The 24,992-nt window shown below is 40.7% G+C and overlaps 3 protein-coding genes across 5 annotated transcripts in view; all 3 read left to right on the top strand.

The window, feature by feature from the left end:
• Positions 1–390: 390 nt before the first annotated feature.
• LOC117546279 (zinc finger protein 678-like) lies at positions 391–23,449 on the top strand (the record flags this gene model as incomplete). Its single annotated transcript, XM_034216468.1, has 2 exons — positions 391–764; positions 21,191–23,449. Coding segments are annotated over 2 exons (1,119 nt in total), but the record flags the coding sequence as incomplete, so codon positions are not given.
• Positions 5,243–24,992, top strand: part of LOC117546212 (zinc finger protein 239-like) — a 111,933-nt gene continuing 92,183 nt past the window's right edge. Inside the window, exon 1 of the mRNA XM_034216382.1 lies at positions 5,243–5,564. The gene's annotated coding sequence lies outside the window, so the exon portion shown is untranslated. The remainder of the gene's footprint in view (positions 5,565–24,992) is intronic.
• On the top strand, positions 6,055–19,634 carry LOC117546234. Of its 3 annotated transcripts, none has more exons than XM_034216407.1 (11): positions 6,055–6,153; positions 14,919–15,120; positions 15,435–15,654; positions 15,742–16,015; positions 16,105–16,275; positions 16,397–16,473; positions 16,565–16,745; positions 17,244–17,492; positions 17,618–17,784; positions 17,897–18,045; positions 18,290–19,630. In XM_034216407.1, exons 4-9 carry the CDS (start codon positions 15,916–15,918, stop codon positions 17,752–17,754), a joined length of 915 nt encoding a protein of 304 aa, XP_034072298.1. In that variant the 5' UTR covers positions 6,055–6,153; positions 14,919–15,120; positions 15,435–15,654; positions 15,742–15,915; the 3' UTR covers positions 17,755–17,784; positions 17,897–18,045; positions 18,290–19,630. The 3 variants fall into 3 exon arrangements, with proteins under 3 accessions (XP_034072298.1, XP_034072301.1, XP_034072291.1); XM_034216400.1 differs by lacking the exon at positions 6,055–6,153 and adding an exon at positions 13,952–14,288; XM_034216410.1 differs by lacking the exons at positions 6,055–6,153; positions 17,618–17,784 and adding an exon at positions 13,950–14,288 and having other exon boundaries at positions 18,290–19,634.

Below are 24,992 nucleotides of genomic sequence, written 5' to 3'. Positions count from 1 at the left end.
GGTGATCAGTTGACAACTCCGCCCCTCTCTTTACCCGAGTGTCCAAAACATACGGCCTCAGGTCCGATGATACGAAATCGATCATGGACCTTCTGCCTAGGGTGCTCTGGTACCACGTACACTTATGAGCATCCTTATGTTCGAACATGGTGTTTGTTATGGCCAATCCATGACAAGCACAGAAGTCCAGTAACAAACCACCACTCCGGTTCAGATCAGGGGGACCGTTCCTCCCAATCACGCCCCTCCAAGTGTCTCCATCATTGCCCACATGTGCGTTGAAGTCTCCCAGCAAGACTAAAGAGTCCCCTTCAGGAGCCCCATACAGGACTCTTTCCAGGGTCTCCAAGAAGGCCGTATACTCTGAACTGCTGTTTGGTGCATAATCAACGTATTCACACTGAGGAAAAACCGTACTGGTGTGAAGAGTGTGAGAAAACGTTCAAGAGATCAAGTGAACTCACAAGACATCAACATATTCACACTGGACAAAAACCGTACAGCTGTGAAGAGTGTGGGAAAAAGTTCACTACATCAGGTACTCTCAAAACGCATCACCGTATTCACACTGGAGAAAAACCGTACTGGTGTGAAGAGTGTGGGAAAACATTCACGACATCAGGTGCTCTCAAAAAACATCACCGTTTTCACACAGGAGAGAAACCGTACAGCTGTGAAGAGTGTGGGACAACATTCACTCAATTAAGTACTCTCAAAATGCATCAACGTATTCACACAGGAGAGAAACCGTACAGCTGGGAAGAGTGTTGGAAAACGTTTTCTCAAAGTGTTCAACTTAAAGTCCATGATCGAATCCACACTCCATAGTTTTGATCAACTATGAGAGCCAAGCTATCTGTTTCCTCTTCCTGGTGTCCTGAGAGCTGTATTGTTATATTTTAAGAGTCTTTCTGAATTGAAGTCTGACTAACAGTTTTTTATGTTCTAACCAGCTTTCACACTATGCCAGCACAAGGCCACAAAGATGCTGTTTCTCCCGATTTAATTCATGTTTGTAACAGTTCCTAATCTATAAAGAATTGTTTCACTATGCTGTTTTTAAACTAACTTTCTAATATTCCTTTTATAAAATATTGTATGTCCAGGGTTAAACTGCTAGCCTCGTTGAGCTGCATTGAAGGAATTTAGTTTCACTGTTCATTAATCTGCCGAGAAGTTTCTCGAATAATCAGTTTGGTTAATAACATTTTGTGACTTTAAACTTCGATTGGGATGTTTTTGATATTTCCTGCAGGACACAGCCCCCAGACTCAAGAATTCATGCTTACAGAGCTGTTAGTCCGACGATGAGTCAAGCTGTTATTCTGAGAGCTTCACTTTCCTCTGATCGCTGAGGAGACGCACTTTTTATTCATCAGAGCAGTGTGAGGGGATGTTACCCTAACAGATAAACAGCAAGGCAACATGGAGTTCTGCAGGATAAAGTATTCCTGTGTTGGTCCCTGAAGGCAACATCTCCCTGGTCCATGGGATTTTGGATTATGGCAGAAAATAATCTCTGTCAAAAAAATGTTTTTGATACTTATAGTTCAGCAGGATCCTAATATGAACTACTGTATGATATCTGAAGTAAAAAGCTAATGTTGACCTATAAAGGAACAACAGCCGATCACATGACTTCACGTCACCACCGCTAAGCTAAAGGCGGCTAATGTTGGGCTATAAAGGAACTATAGCCAGGTCAGTGGTCACATGACTTCACGTCACCTCTGCTAAGCTAAAGGCGGCTAATGTTGAGCTATGAAGGAACTATAGCCAGGTCACATGACTTCACGTCACCACTGCTAAGCTAAAGGCGGCTAGTGTTAGGGTATAATGGAACTATAGCCAGTTCACATGACCTCTGCTAAGGTAAAGAAGGGTAATGTTAGGGTATAAAGGAACTACAGCCAGGTCACATGACTTCACGTCACCACTGCTAAGCTAAAGGCGGCTAATGTTAGGGTATAATGGAACTATAGCCAGTTCACATGACGTCACCTCTGCTAAGGTAAAGAAGGGTAATGTTAGGGTATAAAGGAACTACAGCCAGGTCACATTACTTCACGTCACCACCGCTAAGCTAAAGGCGGCTAATGTTGGGCGTTATGCTGCTGATTGGGTGACTTTTGACCTCCTCGCTGTCTGTTGCTTGTGTCACTAGAGTTGGAAACTTCATGGATGACATTATAAGTGCTTTAAACGCAAAGTATTCTTCTGATCTGCAGCAGGTGGAAATGAGAAACGTGTGATCGCTCCGAGGCGTTTCACTGCAGGCCAACCAGCAGCTCTGAATACAAATCATGTTAAGCTCTTTTATTTCATCTGAACTAATTAAAGTGATGAAATCTGGAGCAATATCCTCCTTTATTTTTAAATATTCCCGGCACTGTGAAGCTGCTGGCAAAAGGAAATTAGAATATGAGGTTGATTATTGAATCTAATGGTCTTGATTATTATACAAACACAGTCCCGACAAAATGGAAAGACATCACAAAACTATAATTCAGTTACTATCATTCATTATGTCTTTTTTTAAACTGTGTGTGTGTGTGTGTGTGTGTGTGTGTGTGTGTGTGTGTGTGTGTGTGTGTGTGTGTGTGTGTGTGTGTGTGTGTGTGTGTGTGTGTGTGTGTGTGTGTGTGTGTGTGTGTGTGTGTGTGTGTGTGTGTGTGTGTGTGTGTGTGTTTCCAATCACACATAGCTAAATCAGATCAAGGCCACAGCTCATGATTTAAGAATCAGTATTCATGATGCACCTGAACATCAGCAGGAGAGGACTCTTTAAAGAGACACTACATACTGATATACACCTGAACATCAGCAGGAGAGGACTCTTTAAAGTAGAGACACTACATACTGATATACACCTGAACATCAGTAGGAGAGGACTCTTTAAAGTAGAGACACTACACACTGATATACACCTGAACATCAGCAGGAGAGGACTCTTTAAAGTAGAGACACTACACACTGATATACACCTGAACATCAGCAGGAGAGGACTCCTTAAAGTAGAGACACTACATACTGATATACACCTGAACATCAGCAGGATAGGACTCTTTAAAGTAGAGACACTACATACTGATATACACCTGAACATCAGCATGAGAGGACTCTTTAAAGAAGATACTCTACATACTGATATACACCTGAACATCAGCAGGAGAGGACTCTTTAAAGAGACACTACATACTGATATACACCTGAACATCAGCAGGAGAGGACTCTTTAAAGTAGAGACACTACATACTGATATACACCTGAACATCAGTAGGAGAGGACTCTTTAAAGTAGAGACACTACACACTGATATACACCTGAACATCAGCAGGAGAGGACTCTTTAAAGTAGAGACACTACACACTGATATACACCTGAATATCAGCAGGAGAGGACTCTTTAAAGTAGAGACACTACACACTGATATACACCTGAATATCAGCAGGATAGGACTCTTTAAAGTAGAGACACTACATACTGATATACACCTGAACATCAGCATGAGAGGACTCTTTAAAGAAGATACTCTACATACTGATATACACCTGAACATCAGCAGGAGAGGACTCTTTAAAGAGACACTACATACTGATATACACCTGAACATCAGCAGGAGAGGACTCTTTAAAGTAGAGACACTACATACTGATATACACCTGAACATCAGTAGGAGAGGACTCTTTAAAGTAGAAACACTACACACTGATATACACCTGAACATCAGCAGGAGAGGACTCTTTAAAGTAGAGACACTACACACTGATATACACCTGAACATCAGCAGGAGAGGACTCTTTAAAGTAGAAACACTACATACTGATATACACCTGAATATCAGCAGGAGAGGACTCTTTAAAGTAGAGACACTACATACTGATATACACCTGAACATCAGCAGGAGAGGACTCCTTAAAGTAGAGACACTACATACTGATATACACCTGAACATCAGCAGGAGAGGACTCTTTAAAGTAGAGACACGACATACTGATATACACCTGAACATCAGCAGGATAGGACTCTTTAAAGTAGAGACACTACATACTGATATACACCTGAACATCAGCATGAGAGGACTCTTTAAAGAAGATACTCTACATACTGATATACACCTGAACATCAGCAGGAGAGGACTCTTTAAAGTAGAGACACTACATACTGATATACACCTGAACATCAGCAGGAGCGGACTCTTTAAAGTAGAGACACTACATACTGATATACACCTGGACATCAGCAGGAGAGGACTCTTTAAAGTAGAGACACTACATACTGATATACACCTGAACATCAGCAGGAGAGGACTCTTTAAAGTAGAGACACTACATAACATAAACACATATTTCTCGATGATGATACCTCACACAGTAAATTGATATCATTGTGATTCCTATATGTTATTTATGTATCTGTGTCTGTGCAGGTGTTGAGGTGGGGTTCCCTGCAGGATTTAAGCTAACGAGCAGTTAGCTGCTGCTTCTCCTGCAGTCCTGTCAGCCGCTACCTTTGATGTCGGCATGTTTTTCCCAGCGTCGGTGAAGGTGGAGGGTTGATTTGCATACAAAGATATTCTCTCCTCCTCTTTGTTCTCGCTCAGAGAGAGTGGTTGTCTTCATCAGTCAGACGAGTTTATCTGCACACTGACTACTTTTACTTTTGGTATACTTTAACTATATTTTGATGCTAATACCTTCCTACTTTTACGTGAGTAACATTTTGAATGCAGGACTTTTACTGTAACCGAGTATTCCTACACTCTGGTACTTCAACTTTTACTCAAGTACAATATCTGAGTACTTTTAATTTGACTCAAGTACAATATCTGAGTACTTCTACTTTTACTCAAGGACAATATCTGAGTACTTCTACTTTTATAAATTTAATCAAGTCTTAAATCAGACTTTAGTTCCACCTGGAGTAAATTCACAAGCTACCCTGCAGTATGCAAAGTCATTACAACTAGCTGCACCTTTACCAGCTCTGATAACACTTTAATGATCAATCATTATAATCACAACATACAGTATATAATAAAAATAAAATGTGTGATCACAAACAAAAACATTTTTCCCAACTTTTAAAACCCGCCATACCAGTCCCATATTTATATTATTATTATTATTGTAATTATTATTGATTTTAATACCGTTTTTCACCACATAGGGGCAGTGCATTTATATTTAAAATAAAATCCCATGATGCATTGCTGCGCTCCGTTTCTAGCTTCCGGTCCTCAGAAGCTAGACGTTGCCAGAGCCGTATATAATATTATACGGCTCTGGACGTTGCTAACAGACGCTGATGCTGATTTTATACCGAATGTAATGTGTTTAAGAGACTTTTAAAACACATACAAATACTTAGTTTATCCTTGGAGGGTGATTTATCCGTTAAACCGTGTTTTTGTTGCCTCCCGTTCTTTGTTCGTAGCTTTTTATACCACGTGGCTGATCGGTAAACATAAGTAAAGGCATTGAAGGGAGATTAGTGTGTTTAACGGCAGTGTTTTATCAAGGAGAAGAAAGACTGAAGAACCAGGACGAAGAGGAGAGAGAGAGGTAACTTCATTCTCTGTGTGTGTGTGTGTGTGTGTGTGTGTGTGTGTGTGTGTGTGTGTGTGTGTGTGTGTGTGTGTGTGTGTGTGTGTGTGTGTGTGTGTGTGTGTGTGTGTGTGTGTGTGTGTGTGTGTGTGTGTGTGTGTGTGTGTGTGTGTGTGTGTGTGTGTGTGTGTGTGTGTGTGTGTGTGTGTGTGTGTGTGTGTGTGTGTGTGTGTGTGTGTGTGTGTGTGTGTGTGTGTCTAAAGTCTGATTTAAGTGTTGATTATATTTCACATCATTATTCCGAATCTGTAAAGTAACTAAATTAATACCAATAACATTTAGTAATTAAATAATTGTAGTGGAGTAAAAGTACAGAGTAGCATTACATGGAAGTACTCAAGTAAAATACAAGTACCTCTAAATAGTACTTAAGTACAGTTATTGAGTAATTGTACGTAGCTGTAGATTTGTTTTGTTGTGTCTATCAGTTGTATTGAGTTGTCTTGTTTTGTGTCAGCTGTAGTTGTGTTGATTATTTCGGAGACACAGCCTGAGAAGGAGCACTGAGAGCAGCATGGAGGAGAACAAAAAGACCCCTGGAGCTCAGGTCAGTGTGCACTTCATCACAATATATTCCTAACACTGTTATCCCCAAATGAAAGATCACAACCTGTTAAAATTAGGGCTGTCAAACGATTACAATTTGTAATCAGATTAATCACAGTTAAAAAAATTAATTAATCATGATTAATCACCATTCGAACTATGTCCAAAATATGTCATTTCTTTATGTATATTGTTGTGGGAATGGAAAGATAAATGAAAGAAGGCGGATATATCCATTTAACATACAGTATGTATGTTTATTATAACGTTTTTTTTGTGTGTCAAAATGAAAGACAGCCCACACACCTATCAATCATCTAACCGTGGGGTCTTAATTCATTACGTGTTGATTTCTATCAACGGGGGAGTACTTCAGGAAAGTCGACGGGGGGGGGGGGGGCTAGTGGAGTACTTCATGACCACAGAGTGTGAACGTTGTGATCAGCTGTTTTAGCGCAGTTCTCCAGTGAAGGGGGGAGTCTCCCTCCTCCGCCGGTTGACGTAGTTTTGGCACAATTCCGTTGTACAGGCCGACGATAACAACAGCCCTGTCTGTGCACACGGAGACCGACTCTGTCGTCCGGTGATCTAACCGCCTTCTGGAAAAGCTTCACAAGTACGTCGGTACGCAAATGCGCTTTGTGACACAAGTGCTGGTACGCATTTCAGATTACGCACATAACCTGCGTACCAGTTATGTGCACCCCTGTACTACAGCAAAAGTATTCTCCGTCTGGACTTCCTGCAACAACACCACGCCGTTATCTTGATTCTGATTGGCCAGAAGACATGATCAAAGATGTTCTATTGAGAAGACGATCACTACGTGACAAAAGTTTTCAAAACCGTTTCTGGTCTTCGGTATTTCCAGACAAGTGGCTACTGAAATCAATCTTACTAACTGCTGTCTGTGCAATTCTCGCGAGTTGGCAGACTTTATTTTGCTTACTTTAACATCATTTTTCAAGGTGGGGCTAAGCCATTTCTTGGTATGGGTGTAGCCTACCCCAGCCATACCCTGGCGCTGCCACTGGTGGGATGTATGGGGCGGGCCATTCTGCACATGCGTTAAATGCGTTAAATAGTTTAACGCAATTAATTCCAAAAATTACGTACCGCCGTTAACGCGATAATTTTGACAGCATTAGTTAAAATACAATATTAATGCACAATATGTTTAGATATGGGTTAGAACGTTGCTGTATTTACTGTGGTTCGAACATTGTTGTATACCAGAGGTGCATGTGCAAGTCTCAAGTCTTCTTTTTTTTTGTAAATATCTTTATTGATTCTCAGTTTTTTTTACAAAAGCAATTTATACAGAGCATGTACTTTTGATTCAAATTTAAGTAACTATCTATATATATATGTATGTGTGTGTGTGTGGACAAATATGCTTTATACAAATGTTTGTTTATTATCATTGGAACAATGACAAATATTCTCTTGAATATTTTCAACACAACAACCTCTGAACAATAATTATCTCTAACTGTAAGAAGTACATAGCATCTTTGACCCATTGAGAAAAGGATGGAGGGAAATGTTGCTTCCATTTTAAAATAATCAAATGTCCCGCAAGGAGCGTGGAAAAGGCTATAACCACATGGGCACTGTTTGGTAGGGATGCACAGGTTACCTTAGGTGTTACGGCACACACCGGGTCAGACGTGTGTACCCGGTCCAGGACTGATTCCCATTGTTCAACTGTCAAAGTTATTCCCAGATCAGATTCCCAAGCAGCTTTTAAATGTCCAATAGGTTGTGGATTGACATTACCAATGAAATCATAAATCTGTGAAATCAGTCCTTTACGGTCTGACTTATAATAGGTCATATAAAATAGCTGAATGTCTTGCATACAAAGCTCCTAATATGTAAGTAAACAAAATTAGTGATTCTTAGGTAGGCTATATAGTTCAGATAATTGAGAGAAAGATGCTAATGTGTCCTCTATGTAATGATTATTAATTGATTTAATCCCATTATGAAACCAAACAGTAAAAGCCCGATCTGTACAGGATGGGGTAAACATATGATTTAACTTAATGGGGGAGAGAACAGAAGCACCCTCTAGTCCAAAGTGCTTCCTGAACTGAGCCCATATTCTTATTGAATTACTTACTGTTACACTCGACTTCAAATTACTGTTGAGAAGGAGTAAGCCTGTGCAAACCACTGAGCCCAGGTGGTGCTGATATGAAGAAAACTCTAATTTCTGCTTTTTCTGACATTGGTTTGTCTTCAAACCAGTGTATCAACTTCTGAATGTTGCATGCCCAATAGTAGAAAATGAAATTAGGTAGAGGTAATTTATAACCTGAGACTTTCCCAAATTGATCTAGGATATAGGGAAGCGATTAAGCCGGCTCGGATACATATAAAACAGGTCATCCGCGTAGAGGGACACCTTAAACTTTTGTCCTGCCCGATTAATGCCTTTAAAATGTTTACATAAACAAAGTGTTGTTGCCAAAGGCTCAATTGCGAGCTCAAAAAGGAGTGTGGAAAGCGGGCACCCCTGTCTTGTACCTCTTCCAAGGGGAAGTACTTAGACTGAGTTTTATTAGAGATTATAGCAGCAAGGGGAGAGGAGTAGAGAAGTCTAATCCAAGCAATTAAAACAATTTTAAAGCCACATTTTTGGAGGGCAAGGAATAGGTATCTCCATTTGACCCGATCAAAGGCCTTTTCGGCTTCAAGTGATATTACTACCTCTGGGTCTGGTGACCGGGCCGAGTGGACAATATTAAATATTTTTCTCAGATTTGAACAGTGGCGATTCTAGAGTCTGTGGGGGCCCTAGGCAAACATTCACTGGGGGCACCTCAAACCAGCTTCTCATCACCACGCACAGCCGACAGCAGCCCCCCCCCCCCGGAGCGGAGCAAGGCAACGAAACTTATGATAAGAAGCAGCATTTTACGGCGCGCTATGCATGGGGTCGCCTTGAGGGAGTCTCCCGACATGTCGTTGCAGTAGGGGGTTTCATGTTGGACCTTCCTAATCTACCTTCTTTGGGGGCCACCTTCTGGTCCGGGGCCCCAAGCCGTTGCCTTCCTTGCCTGTCGGCAAGCGGCGCCCCTGGATTTGAATACGAATGTCGGCCCTGGATAAATCCTGTCTGATCAGAAGATATAATATCTGGAATCACATCTTCCAGACGTCTGGCCAAAGCCTTAGACGGCACTTTAACATCTACATTCAGTAGGGAAATAGGGCGATATGAGGAGCACAACAATGGGTCCCTGTCTTTTTTCACAAGGAGGGAGATAGAGGCTTCTCGTAAAGTCATAGGAAGGGAGCCTGAAGAGAGTGCTTCTTTAAACATTGTCTGAATAATTGGTGCTAGTTGAGGGGAAAACTTTTTATAAAATTCAGTTGTGAATCCGTCTGGGCCGGGCGATTTATTGTTTTGCATTGATTTAATGGCCATAATTATTGGAAGTTGAAATATCTGTGCTCAATTACATTTTGTGTTCCTCTGACACAGTAGGAAGAGTAACATTTTGAAAGAAGACCTCAGGGTCCTCGTTACCAGTGGCGTTTTTATATGTGCAAAAGTGGTGGGGCACAAAAAACTTAGATGTCTATGTATAAGCTTCTGCAGTGACGTGCAGTGAGGTTCATGGCTGGTGAGGCACTGGCACTGACTCTTCAGGTTTACAAATATTATATTTTGACCTAAATCAAAATATAATATTATTTTCAAAAGCTTTTTTTGTCTGATGCTTCGATTAATTTGAAACAGACAGTTCAACAAAAGGATACCCAAAAAATGTAATTTTATCATTTAAATATTGAATTGTTCTCTCTTAGTAAGATCCTATTTTCAATAAAATTGCATTCTTACCTTGACTTGAAGATGAAGTCCATTTGCCTATCCTTCTGGACAAAAATCTCTTACTTTTTTGTAAAAGTCCTTATCTTGTATTTTCAAAAAGTCGAATCATAAATCTAATCGATAGATTTATGATTAGAAAATTATAAAAGTAGGGTAAACCCTAAAGTAGGGTATTATCTGGCTGAACAAAATGTGCATTCATCTAACAGGTACGTTTCCCACAGATCTTATTTCGAGCTATTTTCTAAAATCCTATGGTGAAATCTCATTGCTTTTTTGTCAAGGGAAGTCATGCGCAGCTTACTTCCGGGTTTTAGGATGCGTCACTGCACCTCTCTCGTCTCCTTCACACACCACACTTTTCGCGGCACACGTACTTACAGCCAATCAGCACTGAATTATGTGAGATGACGTATGGTGGGATGGCAGCTCAGTGGTCATTATTGTGGTCATGGTCAATGGTCATTATTTTTTTGCCACACACATTAAATAGGAAAATACTCTGAGCATGCGCAGTGTAGTTTTTACAGTCACCATTGACTTAGACCAGGGGTGCCCACACTTTTCTGGCTGGTGAGCTACTTTTGAAATGACCAGCTCACCGAGGTCTACCAACCGAAAATAAAATCCCAAATGGCAAGGGTTGCTGAATAACACGTTTTATTTATACATGGGATAACTACAATAGGGCTGCAACAAACGACTAATTTGATAATCGATTAATCTATCGATTAATGAAACGATTAATCGACTATTCGGACTATTACTGTATGCCTTGCACAATTTCTCAAACGCTCTTGTTTAGCCATCAACTTTTAGATTTAGCTTGAGGTTGTTTTAGGCATGTGGAAACTAACAATGAAGACAATAAAGATGAATACTTGATTCAAAAATACATAGATTATTAAATTAACTTAACAAATTGTGAATCAAATTAACATTGCTTTTTATTTAAATTAAATAAATAATATTTCACATCAAAAGAAACAACAATGTTTTAACAAATCGTATTAAATAATCTGATGACAGAACTGTAAACAGAATAGCTGAAACTTTAACAAAATAAAGAGTAACTCTGTTACCTCTAATCATTAACCCATGTTTGTATAATTGAGTTAACGCTGTGTGTTGCTGCTAGCATACATAATAACACCTGACGTGGAAACGTTACTCGTGGATGGGAGGGCTACTAGAAAGACAGTCGAACCCAGTGCATTCCTCCGTCTGAATGTGGTGCACTTTTGATAAATATTTAGACAAATTGCTCGTGTTACCGCCCTTACATGCTGAACACTCTTGGCAACGAGCATTGTCCACCTCAAGACGGGTAACATTTAACCACACCTTGGAGCTCTTCTCTCCGCCATCCCCTCCGTGTGTTGCTGCCATATACAGTCTATGGTTGCTGCATGTAGCAGCGGCGTGTGTGTAAACTGCCCCGCCCCCTCGCACACAGACGGGGGAGAGAGATCAAGTCTGGATTGGAAAGGTCGAAAATACACCGACCATAGACGCATTTGTTTGTCTTTTTGCATGTTAGAAACGAGTTGGCAACACTAAGACTGCGAGATAATGTTTTTGTAGTAATAATACATGACCTTTCTCTTTCTACTACTCGGAGGGAAGTCGCTATCATATGCCTTGTGAACACTCCGATAATGCCTCTCCACGTTACCTTTCTTTGGCAGGAGCGACGCTTGCTTTACAAATAATAACCTTTGAATGTGACATCACAAAAAAATATTCTTCCTCCCATTCTGGGTGGAAGTGGTTTGTCTTTAGCTTTTTGCTCAGTCCCGCACTCATTTTGTTGTTTGTCTCTTTAACTTAATTTGAGTTTTCCCGGCACTTGACTGATTTTGTATCGCTTTGCATTCTGGGTTAACAGACTGGAAAGCGATAGGTCGCTTTTTCTGTCAATCAAGTAAACTCCAAAGGAGGAGGGATCAAAACTTGTTTTGTCTATTTTAACGGAGCTGGATTTTTTTTTTTTTTAATGAATGACTCGCGATCTACCAACATTGCCACCGCGGTCGACATACTGGGCACCTCTGACTTAGACAGTGAATTAAACACAATATATGCACTCCACTGCTGTTGTAGTATTAACCTTATCTGAAGCTCTTAATATGATTGCTCATATTTCAAGCTATCTTTTTCCCGGCCCCTAGCTTTGGATCATTTTCATCAACCGGCCCCCATTCCAAACTAATTGAATAGCCCTGCGTCTAGCTTTTGCATTGAACTTGGAATTAAACACTATCATTTAAGTTTTTTTACTATGTTTACTTTAAAATAAAAAAATTCTATATTGATTCTGACTTTTCTACATCCAACTCACAGGTTTATCATTGCTTTGAGAAAAAAGATTATTAATTTACCCCTTTTAGAAGTGAAGTTATGGTAATTTGTTCAGAGAATGTCATTTTCGAGCCTGAGACCTTTGAAAATGTTTAATAAAACTTTTTTTTTTTAAAGACAAAAAGATACGGACAAGGAATGGCTCACACACATCACAAATAGGACAATAACATGAAGGGTGGGGGGTAGGGGGATTACAGTCTCAGTTACATTTTCATTTTACATACCCCACTCAACTGGAGTAAGGGTGATGCCTAAATCCTGTTCCCATCTTGTCTGTGTCTGCAGATTAGTATTGGTAGTGGAGGTGAGGAGAAGTTTATATATACCTGAAATAATTTATTTCTTGTTTGCAAGTCTTTTTAGGTTCATATCAAGGTGTTCATGACAACCTATCTTTATACCTTTTGATGTTAAGTTTTTAATATTTGATTGAAATTGCATATTGGAGAAGAAGAGGGATTTATTCATATTAAAATGTTCCATCAACACTGTGAACGGAACTATGTTTTTTTACTATTTTCCCAATGTGTTGTATTTCATGTGCTTGCATATGTATATTTTTCAATGGGTTACCGCCCGCTGTGAATAGTGGGTTTAAAAAAAAAAATGCAAATCTGTATCAGCTCCGTTGTAGCCCTGTTTTTAGAGATTTGGGTATGGAGGAAAAGAGAGGATTGTGTTTTCTGACACTTGGTGAGTTCCCTGGAACACCGGGGACACATATTCAAGTATAAAAGACGTACAAAAGTGCATTTTGCATGATAGGTCCCCTTTAAGATTAAACAAACTTCTTTCATTTGGGAACACCCACATACTGTATACCTATTGAGTTGGCCAGATGTGTGTAAATTAGTGTTCATGGCAATTATAAAAACGAATGCCGTTGTCGGACAGACACAAACACACCGATCACACACACACAGAGCGGAGCAAAGCACAAACACACACACGCATCATACGCCTTGGTGACCGACATCTCCTTCATAAAACGAGTAATAGGGGGAATAATCGGACAGTTCGATTTGTGTAGAGGTGTGTGTGGTTAAAACGTAGCAGCCTGTGGTCACTCTTTAGTTGTTCAAATGAAGGTAACACAGTGAAGTAAACAGTAAAAGGCACAGCTCTTTGCAGCTGGTGCTGTTCTTCTCAGATTCTGCTGAGTTACACGTTACTACCTCCTGGTGCTGCAGAGATTTGATGAAGTGAAGGAAGTTTTCCTTCTATAAAACAGCTGTGGGCAGCAGATACTGTGAGAGTCACGGACATGAATTCATAGATCAAGGCAGACTGGTTTACAGACTCTCCTGTTTTGCCAATCCGGTGCTTAAAGGTGACATGTCATGCTTTTCCGGTTATTACCCGTCCCCTTGTGTGTTATGAAGGTTTTTATGCATGTAAATGGTGTGCAGAGTCAAAACCCTCAAAGTACACCATGTAGCGAGTAAACTCTAACACAGAAAATACCTCCCCAAAACGCCTCGTTGGAGATACGTCACTGTCCATTTGATTCTTCCGGGTACATCATGTCATGTCGTCCCCGGAACAAAATGGACCAATCCGGAAGAGCTATGGCCACACCCAGCGGCGCTGGCCGCACCCTCTTCCAGCCTAACATGTTGGAAGCTTTCAGCTCACAATCGATCCAGTCATGCCAAAGGACCTGTTTCCTGAAATGTGAGGGGAAATCTGAGCTGTTTCTGCTACCGACGGAAGAACCACGACGAAGTCAGTGGTTAACATTTCTGTTTAACACTGTTCCTTCAGAGGTTCGAACATCGTCACTGTGTGCGCGGCATTTCACAGACGAAAGCTTCCAAAACATTGCCCAGGTTAAGGCCGGATATGCACAGCGATTGAAACTGAAGGACGATGCTATTTCTAGTTTGTTTGGACGGTTTGGAGCAAGGGAAGATTCGAGTACACAACCTGTAAGTTGGCATTGTTATTTGTGTATTTATTAAACAAGGTATCTACCATGACTGTTTAAATGTGTAAACTTGTTTCGGGCTGCTAAGGCATTGACACAGTGCTAACTGGGCTAACTAAGTTGCTAGCGTTTGCAATTGCAATTGTAAACACGTTATTGCTAGCCTAGACAGTATACTCCGGGTTATTTACCCTACGGTCAGTATATTTGAGTTGTCGTTCCTAATGGAGCTATAGCGTTCATATCGTGTCGAGATGAACCACCGCGCTACCGGGAGCTAGACATGCTAGGCGATAACATTGTTTTCATGCCAGCTCAAAAGAATGACCGAAACGTAGAAGACTACTGTATAAGATTTCAATTGTAAACACGTTATTGCTAGCCTAATATGAACCATTACCTTTTGTTCATGGTAGGTTGGCATATTACACTGAACAACTAGCAAACGTAGGTTAGCATATTCATCTAGCTGGCAAGCTAACGAACCTGAAACAACAAAGTTTATCTAATATTTTGTGATTTGCACTTGATTTCGTTAGGAATGTGTCCCAGAAAGTGTTGCTTTTAGGAAATTGACTGATTTAATCGAATACAAAATTAATTGTATGAATATTATGTGTATCTTTCTTAGAGTACATCACAACAGGACCCCGGTACCCCCCACCGCTCCAGTACAGTCGGATGCCAAACAGACCGTACACAGACTGTTTCTGTGGGAACTCTACAGAGGGCTGAGACACGGTCTGTGGGAACACAGACAGTGGAATTGAAAGTGTCAGTTGCTACACAGTTGTCCTCGGGAACACTGAAGTCGGCACACGTGAGAAGCAAAGGTAGACTATAACACTGACATTGACTGTTTTATTTTATTTGTGATACATTACCTTAATTGTGCTTTTATTACATGTACAGCACTTTGGCTTGACCAAAAATCATTTTTAAATGTGCTCTATAAATACAACTTTAATTGATATTATTGTATATCACAGAAATACTGTTATGTGTACTTCAGGAAATACAGTGCTGTTTGTAGTTTTTTCTAATTGGTTCATGAATTAATCTGTCAGATGTACACAAATTGTTGGCCTTTTACAATGTATTAGTGTATTATATAATGTATTTATGCACTTTTCCCTTTTATTAACAGGCATCCAGGCCACAGTGTCTTTCAAAAGTGTTGGCACTGAAACTTCAACCTACCCAGAATTCACCTTAGCATCTACACCAATAAAGGGCCCAGGATTGGGACCTAGCAAGAGACCTCGACTAGAGTTGGAGCAGGAACAAGGAGATACTTCGATTGAATTTGAAGAGACTCTGGATTCGAGTTACCACCCTGATGATACTGGAGAAGAATCTGACGTATCGTAAGTTTGGTATATTTGGTACACATTACTATTACTGTTCAGAGTTGACATCTAACATGTATTGTTCATTTTGTTTTGTTACATTAGACTTCAGACACGATCCACGCACAGTGACGCAAAGTACATTGTGTTTGAAAGCTGCCTCGGACAGCTGTTTGAAAAATGTCCGGTGTGTAAGACAGACTGTGATGTCCAAAAACGAAAAAATGGGACTTTTGTGGCGTTCACACAGCGTTGTCCAAACTGCACTTACTTCAGACAATGGGACAGCCAGCCCATCATCGGAAGTACCCCGGTTGGCAACTTACGATTATCTGCTGCTACATACTTCACTGGTGCTTCCTTCTTCAAACTAAAAAAGGTATTTTACCATCTAACATCCATAGCATATGAAAAATGACAGAAGTGGACTTTTTCAAATACTTGTCCTGTTTTTCTATTTATTCATAGATATGCAGCTGGAGATCTTCCAGTATGAGACCTTCAGGAGGCATGCTAGGCATTATCTGGAGCCTGCTATTATCCACAAGTGGAAAACTGATCAGCTGAAGATTTTCCAGCAACTACACCACCAGGGGGGAAAGGTCACAGTTGCAGGAGATATGAGAGCAGACTCTCCAGGTAAGCAGAAACAAACAAGACAGTCTAGTGCCAGAGTTACTGGTGTATATTACAATTCATCGAACTTATCCATTGAAATTCTGTTAAAGTCTTGAAACCTCCTGTATTATATTTTCTTCAGGCCACTCAGCTAAGTTTGGGAGCTACACACTAATGCACCTGGGAAGCAACACCATTGTGGACTTCCAGCTTGTTCAGGTGGGATTCTCTTTCTGGGTGTAATTTTAGGCGTGCTGGCTGTTGATGCATGCTTCAGTGTATTTATGCCCTATTTCTTATTCACCAACAGAGCAATGAAGTAGGTGGTAGTTACCACATGGAAAAGGAGGGACTCAAAAGATGCCTAGATCATCTGGAGTCAAACGATTTGGCGGTTGAGTACATTGTGACTGACCGTCATCCACAGATCCAGAAGTTTCTGAGGGAACGCAACATAGAACAATTCTATGATGTCTGGCACTTTGAAAAGGGTATTTATCCCTATGTGTTGTAATGAAAGAATACCAAATCAGAGACACTGTCCTTTTTAGCAGCAGACATGACATCATGTCTGGATAGATACATGAATGATATCCCCCTACAATTTGTCCCTCTAATCTGGTCTTTCCTCTGTTATTGTAAACTGTCTGGCAGACCACTTGATCACAGCACCTTTTGTCATTGTAAATTACATTTCACTCACTAATCTTAGGATAATGTGAGTACTCTTTAGGATGGGAATTTACAGTGATGTGTATATGAATATGTATGGCTGTTTCCTGGCTATAAAATGTTTTCAGACATAAGGGTGACGCCCTGACCATTGTCATGCAATTATCATATGGATGTTATGGTTGTAATTAACATGCTGTGCTTACCCTTCTGTCTGCCCCCCACCCTCTTTCCACCACATCCTTGAATATTGTCCATCACAGCACATCATTTACACACTATTGCTTGAATATTCACATGCGTTTTCTTTTTATCAGGTTTGTCCAAGAAACTTGTGAAACTTTCACAGAACAAGGACTGCAAGTTGTTGAAGAGGTGGCTGCACAGCATAAAAAACCATGTCTACTGGAGTGCGACAAGCACAACCTCGGGGCCGGAGAAGGTGGCAAGGTGGATGTCAGTGGTCAACCACCTACAAAACATCCACGTGCATGACGACCCCCTATTCCCCAAGTGTGAACATCCTGAAATAGCCACAACGGATGAAAATAAATGGCTAAAACCTGGTAAGTTCAATATTTATAAAAATAACAAGTGAAACATTTAAAAACACTTCACTTCCTTCATAAGATAGGTAAGATAAGTTGTATTGTTCTAATGGGCTGGTGATGTTTTTGTAATTTTACTCAAGATTCAATAACACTCCACAAAGTTGAGAAAATACTCAACAACAAGAGAGTTCTCAAAGATGTGCAAAAGCTAAGCCTACCAGACCTCATCCCTGGAGTAGTTCCACAGCTTGATTCTGCGTTTTGCCCCCAAAAATGAGGTTTTTCCCTTCATGGGAATGTTGTGCAGGTAATACACTGTATAATTTATTCAGTAGCATTTTATAACAGTCACTGTTTTGTGGCATGAGGGTTTTATTCTGTCATAACACAAAGTCTTATTTTATTTTGCTATTCTATAGGTTGTGTCTAGCAGCCATGCATCACAATGAGAATGCTGACCGTGAGCAAGCCACAACAGCTGCAGGACTACCTGTGTACAGATTGGCCTATCCAAAATCAAGGAGGGGAGAATGCACCGCAAAGCCTGTAAAGAAGGACCCTACATACAGTAAGTTGTCAACATATTTTTGATTACAAACATAAATTACATTTTAAATTATTATAGCACAAAGTACCAAAGAACTGGCCAGATCTATGGAGAACCGGGATGACTGCAACAGACGATGGAGGGCTAGACCGAGGACGACCTAGAGAGATAGCCACACTGAATTATATGTACAATGAAAGAATAAAAGAGAAATGAATAAGTGAATACAAATAATTAATTATTATATGAATGTTATATTTTTCAGTGTACGTGGGTGAGCTGATGAGGCTGGTGTTTGAATAAGTCTTTGAGGACCCAACACCCTTTGTGGAGGAGATGAATAAAATCAACATCCCAAAGGACCTGTCCACTCAATTTGACAGGCCCTCAAAGGAGGAAGTGGTAGCCCGCCATGTCTCACGTTTTAGTCTAGGGGCGGTCGGAAGCCCACGTACTGTCCAGCCAGATCAGGAAACTCCTGGCGTATCCGGCGGACCACACACGACGGGATGACCACTCTGATTCCTCGTCCCAAAAAGCCCCAGCACCAGCTTACGAAGCTGCGATAGGCCAGATGCCTAAAACGCCTATAAGAGGAGGAATGGATGATAACATATATGTGCTGTCCTGTTTTTCACCCTTACCCTCTGGCTGCTTGAACAACTGAATTTCCCCACATGGATTAATAAAGGTCCATCTTATCTCATACAGTGTATATATACACATGATCAATTTGTACATTTATCAAAATAAAGTTTGATGGAACTACTTGATAGCCTTTCTTCCGTGAATTATTTGCTCCTAGATCATTCATATATAGCAAACCATTATTTGATTTTTCATCTAATACAGTAGTAGTTTATTATAGCTAAAAATAACTTACTCTTCTTCAGTTCTACGACTCAAAGGTCCATAATCAAACCGATAAATATTGTGGAGGTTCTGTAGGGTGTAGGGATTGAGGCAGTTTGGTTCTAGTCCGGGGTGGTCAACCATGCACACAATGGGTTCTGGGACTTGGTGCATTCGTGTTAAAACCTATAGGAGGATAAGATATTTGTAACATAACACGTTTAGCAATTAAATCCAACTATGGCGAGGTTTACAAAATAAACATTCAATTACTATAGAATAAATAAAAGGGCATATAGTCTATTGACTTGACAAGTATGTATGGTGTATATAATGTTGGTGTTTTTGTATCTGTTGTGGTGACACCCTGTTTTGACCATAATTCACCTTTGGTATAGTGTTGCCACACGGACTCTTTAGTGTGTGCTCTTAGGTTTAGCTTGTCATTCCTAGCTTGTCAGACAGAGCAGACATGTATTTTACCTGATTCTAAACACACCGCCCCCGACTCCCTTTCATCGGCACTACACTGTCACCTTTCTAATCTCCCTGCAACAGAGGTTTTCCACCTCGGTATGCATTACTGCGCAGTTTCCACACGTGCACCTAAATAACAACAGTTGGAAAGTTTGGTTAGTCAGCAGACACACTTGTTACTGTGATGTAGATACATGATGAAGTTCTAACATTACTTCTGAAATGTAGTAGCTATACAAAATGAAAACGTTCCACTGTGAAACCGCCTGCTGTATTCTTGTTTGGGATGGTGGATCAGGTCCATCACGGTCCGTTTCACACTCAGGGTCGGACTCCGGTTCGTACATATATGGCTTTACTGACGCCATTTCATTTCTGCTACTCCTCTCAGAGCCGAAAAAACACCATGGGCGTAGCCTCTCTGGTGGTTGACAAATCAGAACAGAGGGGCCGAGCTGACCAATCGGAGCACACTGGGCTCACAGGGAGGGGGGGCAGGAGCTCCAACAAGCCGTTTAGGACGGAGAGTGAATACACATACTATACAGAGATGCTGTATGAGAAACCAATGTGAGTTTGGAACATTGAACAATGTAAATCTATTCTAGTATACCTCAACAATGGAATTATGATCAGTGGAAATGACCATGACATGTGACCTTTAAACAAATAGCTCTACACCCCTGGCCGAAATGTCCCTAAAATGAAGTCCGAGTTCGAAATATATCTCAAATAATGTATGCACTGCCATTTCCCCACATAAACATAACAGTCTGCAATGAAACGGTTGTCTCCTGTGCGCTCCACTTCCTACTTGGCGCACCTATAACTTTCTCATGCGAACTAACCCTTTTTTTCCCCCATTGTCCTTTAGGGGCTTCTACAATCCAAAAACAAATGCAAATATTTTATTTAAAAAGGTTAAGTCCTTTCGAGTCATCTGTCTCAAGCCTAAGTCAAGTCTCAAGTCATGAATACCAAGTCAAAGTCAAGTCGAGTCTTTCATCAATGTTACGGCCGGTCCACACACAGGCATGAAAAAAATCTTGATGCTGGCCGATTTTTTGCGAGCAACGTGACCAATAACCAATCGCATGAATCTCCCGCCCCCGACATACAAAGCAATAGCAATGTTAAAACGAAGTAAACTGGATATAAACTCCCCAAACAGGCAAAAACCTACCAGTTTCACCCACTGTCTCTGCCACCTCCCTCCATGCCTGGTTCCTCCGGTTTGTATCCCGGTAAATAGTTCTGGTCGTAAAGAACCGGGTGATTTGCTACCGTAATTTCTCGTTTGGAATATGAGGAAATGAACTGCGGTCTGGCTCTCCCAGCTTGCACGCGGTTTGATTGGCTAGCGCTTGTACTGGCGGGATTTTCATAAACGGGATTTGATTGGCTGATGCCAGCTTCGAAAGCATCGGGAGCATCAAAAGTTGAACATTGCTCAACTGTTGATGCTCACGATGCTTGCAAAGCCATGCTCCGCTCCCCACAATGCAGTTCGGCGAAGATTCAAAATCTTCTACGTCACCCCATTCAAGTGAATGGGCGAAGCTTTGAAAGATTTTTTTCATGCCTGTGTGTGGACGGGCCATTACTCAAGCAAGTCTCGAGTCAAGTCATGTGACTCGAGTCCCCCACCTCTGGTATATACTGTGGTTAGAATGTTGCTGTATTACTGTATTAAATATAATACAAATATAATAAACACAAACAGTTAGTACAAGTACTATTTTGTAAACTGTATATTTATTTATGCTTTTTAGATTTACATTCTCTCTTTCTCTGTCCGTCTGTTTTAGAAACTGAAAGGAAGAGAGAGACGTCACAGCTGTCAGCAATGTGACAAATGCTTTTCAACATCTGGAGATTTAAAGCGCCACCTGCTTATTCACACTAGAGAAAAACCGTACAGCTGTGAAGTGTGTGGGACAACATTCTCTAGATCAGGTTCTCTCAAAACACATCAACTTATTCACACAGGAGAAAAACCATACAGCTGTGAAGAGTGTGGGAAAACGTTCACTACATCAGGTGATCTCAAAGCACATCAACGTATTCACACAGGAGAAAAACCATACGGCTGTGAAGAGTGTGGGAAAACATTCACTAAATCAGGTTCTCTCAAAGCACATCAACGTATTCACACTGGAGAAAAACCTTACTGGTGTGAAGAGTGTGAGAAAACGTTCAAGACATCAAGTGAACTCACAAGACATCAACGTATTCACACTGGACAAAAACCGTACAGCTGTGAAGAGTGTGGGAAAAAGTTCACTACATCAGGTACTCTCAAAACGCATCACCGTATTCACACTGGAGAAAAACCGTACTGGTGTGAAGAGTGTGGGAAAACATTCACGACATCAAGTGCTCTCAAAACGCATCACCGTATTCACACTGGAGAGAAACCGTACAGCTGTGAAGAGTGTGGGACAACATTCACTCAATTAAGTACTCTAAAAACGCATCAACGTATTCACACAGGAGAGAAACCGTACAGCTGTGAAGAGTGTGGGAAGATGTTTTCTCAAAGTGTTCACCTTAAAGTCCATGAGCGAATCCACACTGCATAATTTTGATCAACTATGAGAGTCAAGCTAGCTGTTTCCTCCTCCTGATGTCCTGAGAGCTGTGTTGTTATATTTTAAGAGTCTTTCTGAATTGAAGTCTGACTAACTGACAGTTTTTTATGTTCTAACCAGCTTTCACACTATGCCGCCACAGAGATGCTGTTTCTCCCGATTTAATTCATGTTTGTAACGGTTCCTGATCCATAAAGAATTGTTTCACTATGCTGTTTTTCAACTAACTTTCTAATAGTCCTTTTATAACATATTATATGTCCAGGGTTAAACTGCTGGCCTCGTTAAGCTGCATTGAAAGAATTTAGTTTCACTGTTCATTAATCTGCCAAGTAGTTTCTCGAATAATCAGTTTGGTTAATAAAATGTTGTGACTTTAAACTTTGATCGGGATGTTTAGATAGTTCCTGTTGAGTTAGCAGTCTGTATTGTTCTTAAAGAAGAAACAATGATAAATGTATCTAGATTATATTTACGATGTTATATTTTGATTGTACCAAAATAAAAAATGCCTTAGCCCCGCCGTACCTGGCAGATCTTTTAAAACCATACACACCCACACGGTCACTGAGGTCTGCTGACAGACTCCTTCTGGTAGTCCCAAAATCGAGGCTAAAGCAGCGGGGAGACAGAGCCTTTGCTGTTGCAGCTCCAAAGTTATGGAACGAATTACCCCTCCAGGTTAGACTTGCTTCAACTCTGCCTGTTTTTAGATCTCGTTTAAAAACCCACTTATTTTCCCTGGCTTTTACTGTACAGACCAGGTGACACTTGTGCTTTTAAATGTGGTTTTTATTTATTTATTTATTTATTTTTTACCTTACTAGTGTTTTGTATTGTTTTTACGTCATATAGGAGAGTTTTTCAGTCGGTGGCTTCTGATCTGGTTTCATTGTCTCGTGTATTACATTTGTTTCATGTCCTGTCTGTTTTTATGTATTTATGCTATGTTTTTATACAGTTGTTGATGTACAGCACTTTGTTCAACTCTGTTGTTTTTAAATGTGCTATATAAATAAAATGGATTGGATTGGATTGAAAGATGCACATCCCTGTATATGTTTTGTGTTTTTCAGCACATTATAAACATGTAATTCCCTTGTTTGAATGAATAAAGACAGGAGGGAACTGTTTAAATAAATTGTCCGCAGACTTAAATACAGGCCGGGCTTCAAGGGAACCCAGGAGAAAAGCGTTGTTTTTTATTTATATATAAATATATAATACAAGATCTGAATACTTCTTTTACTGAAGTAGAAGATCTGTACTTCTAAAAACAGCAAAACCATAGCTCCAAAACTCTAAACACATTTTCAGCTCTGCAAACACTGCACACGGTTCTGTAAGTAAAACACGGGAATCTGAGGTAAAACACTGCTATTACTGTAAAACTGCAGCAACATTAACCATTAAAGATAACACTTTTGCAAACTAGATAGTTTTAAAAATCAGAATCCAGTTAATTGTTAAGTAAGTAATTCTAATCAGAGTAAATACAGCAACGTTCTAATCTATATGCAGTGTTTCCCCTAGGTTTACTGCTTTGGGGAGTTGCTGCCAGGGCGGGATGAGGGCGGTCCGATGATGCGATCCGTGCAGGGGGGAGGAAAGTGACTTTGGTTTGAGAAGTGGGGGGGACACAAAACAGGGGGTCTGTGGGCCCTCCGCAATGGAAATAGTTCTCGATTTGAATCCCTTTTCCTGCCTTTCTAACAAAATATTTGTCAGGACTATGGTGCAATCCATTAAAATGTGTAGTGTATAATGCCTGGCAAACTTATCTAGTATCCTATCCATGTGAACCTGCTTTATTTGTGAGTGGACATCACATAATCTATGGGGGTCCGGGGGCATGCTCCCGCGGCAAGATTTTTTTTTTTTATGTTGAAGTTAAATGCATCAATCTGGTGCACTTTGAGCACAAGATGAAGAGATTTATGGGTACAGCTCTCAACACTCATGAAACCGAACTGTATATACAGTGGGGCAAAAAAGTATTTAGTCAGCCACCAATTGTGCAAGTTCTCCCACTTAAAAAGATGAGAGAGGCCTGTAATTTTCATCCTAGGTATACCTCAACTATGAGAGACAGAATGAGAAAAAAAAATCCAGAAAATCACATTGTCTGATTTTTAAAGAATTTATTTTTATTTGAAAATAAGTATTTGGTCAATAACAAAAGTTCCTCTCAATACTTTGTTATATACCCTTTGTTGGCAATGACAGAGGTCAAACGTTTTCTGTAAGTCTTCACAAGGTTTTCACACACTGTTGCTGGTATTTTGGCCCATTCCTCCATGCAGATCTCCTCTAGAGCAGTGATGTTTTGGGGCTGTCACTGGGCAACACGGACTTTCAACTCCCTCCAAAGATTTTATATGGGGTTGAGATCTGGAGACTGGCTAGGCCACTCCAGGACCTTGAAATGCTTCTTACGAAGCCACTCCTTCGTTGTCCGGGCGGTGTGTTTGGGATCATTGTCATGCTGAAAGACCCAGCCACGTTTCATCTTCAATGCCCTTGCTGATGGAAGGAGGTTGTCACTCAAAATCTCACGATACATGGCCCCATGCATTCTTTCCTTTACACGGATCAGTCGTCCTGGTCCCTTTGCAGAAAAACAGCCCCAAAGCATGATGTTTCCACCCCCATGTTTCACAGTAGGTATGGTGTTCTTTGGATGCAACTCAGCATTCTTTCTCCTCCAAACACGTCTAGTTGAGTTTTTAACAAAAAGTTATATTTTGGTTTCATCTGACCATATGACATTCTCCCAATCCTCTTCTGGATCATCTAAATGCTCTCTAGCAAACTTCAGACGGGCCTGGACATGTACTGGCTTAAGCAGGGGGACACGTCTGGCACTGCAGGATTTGAGTCCCTGGCGGCGTAGTGTGTTACTGATGGTAGCCTTTGTTACTTTGGTCCCAGCTCTCTGCAGGTCATTGACTAGGTCCCCCCGTGTGGTTCTGGGATTTTTGCTCACCGTTCTTGTGATCATTTTGACCACACAGGGTGAGATCTTGCGTGGAGCCCCAGATCGAGGGA

This window comes from Gymnodraco acuticeps, unplaced genomic scaffold (genome assembly GCF_902827175.1).
Source record: "Gymnodraco acuticeps unplaced genomic scaffold, fGymAcu1.1, whole genome shotgun sequence".
NCBI classification, from domain to species: domain Eukaryota; kingdom Metazoa; phylum Chordata; class Actinopteri; order Perciformes; family Bathydraconidae; genus Gymnodraco; species Gymnodraco acuticeps.
Note: the sequence above shows the minus strand (reverse complement) of the source record. Positions and strands in the feature narration are given on the sequence as shown.

Excerpts from the sequence above, each read along its gene's own strand:
- LOC117546234 (XM_034216407.1), top strand. The coding sequence starts at position 15,916 with ATGGGACAGCCAGCCCATCATCGGAAGTACCCCGGTTGGCAACTTACG. Across the intron at positions 16,016-16,104 it reads CCTTCTTCAAACTAAAAAAG|ATATGCAGCTGGAGATCTTC; the intron begins GTATTTTACCAT and ends ATTTATTCATAG. Across the intron at positions 16,276-16,396 it reads TATGAGAGCAGACTCTCCAG|GCCACTCAGCTAAGTTTGGG; the intron begins GTAAGCAGAAAC and ends TATTTTCTTCAG.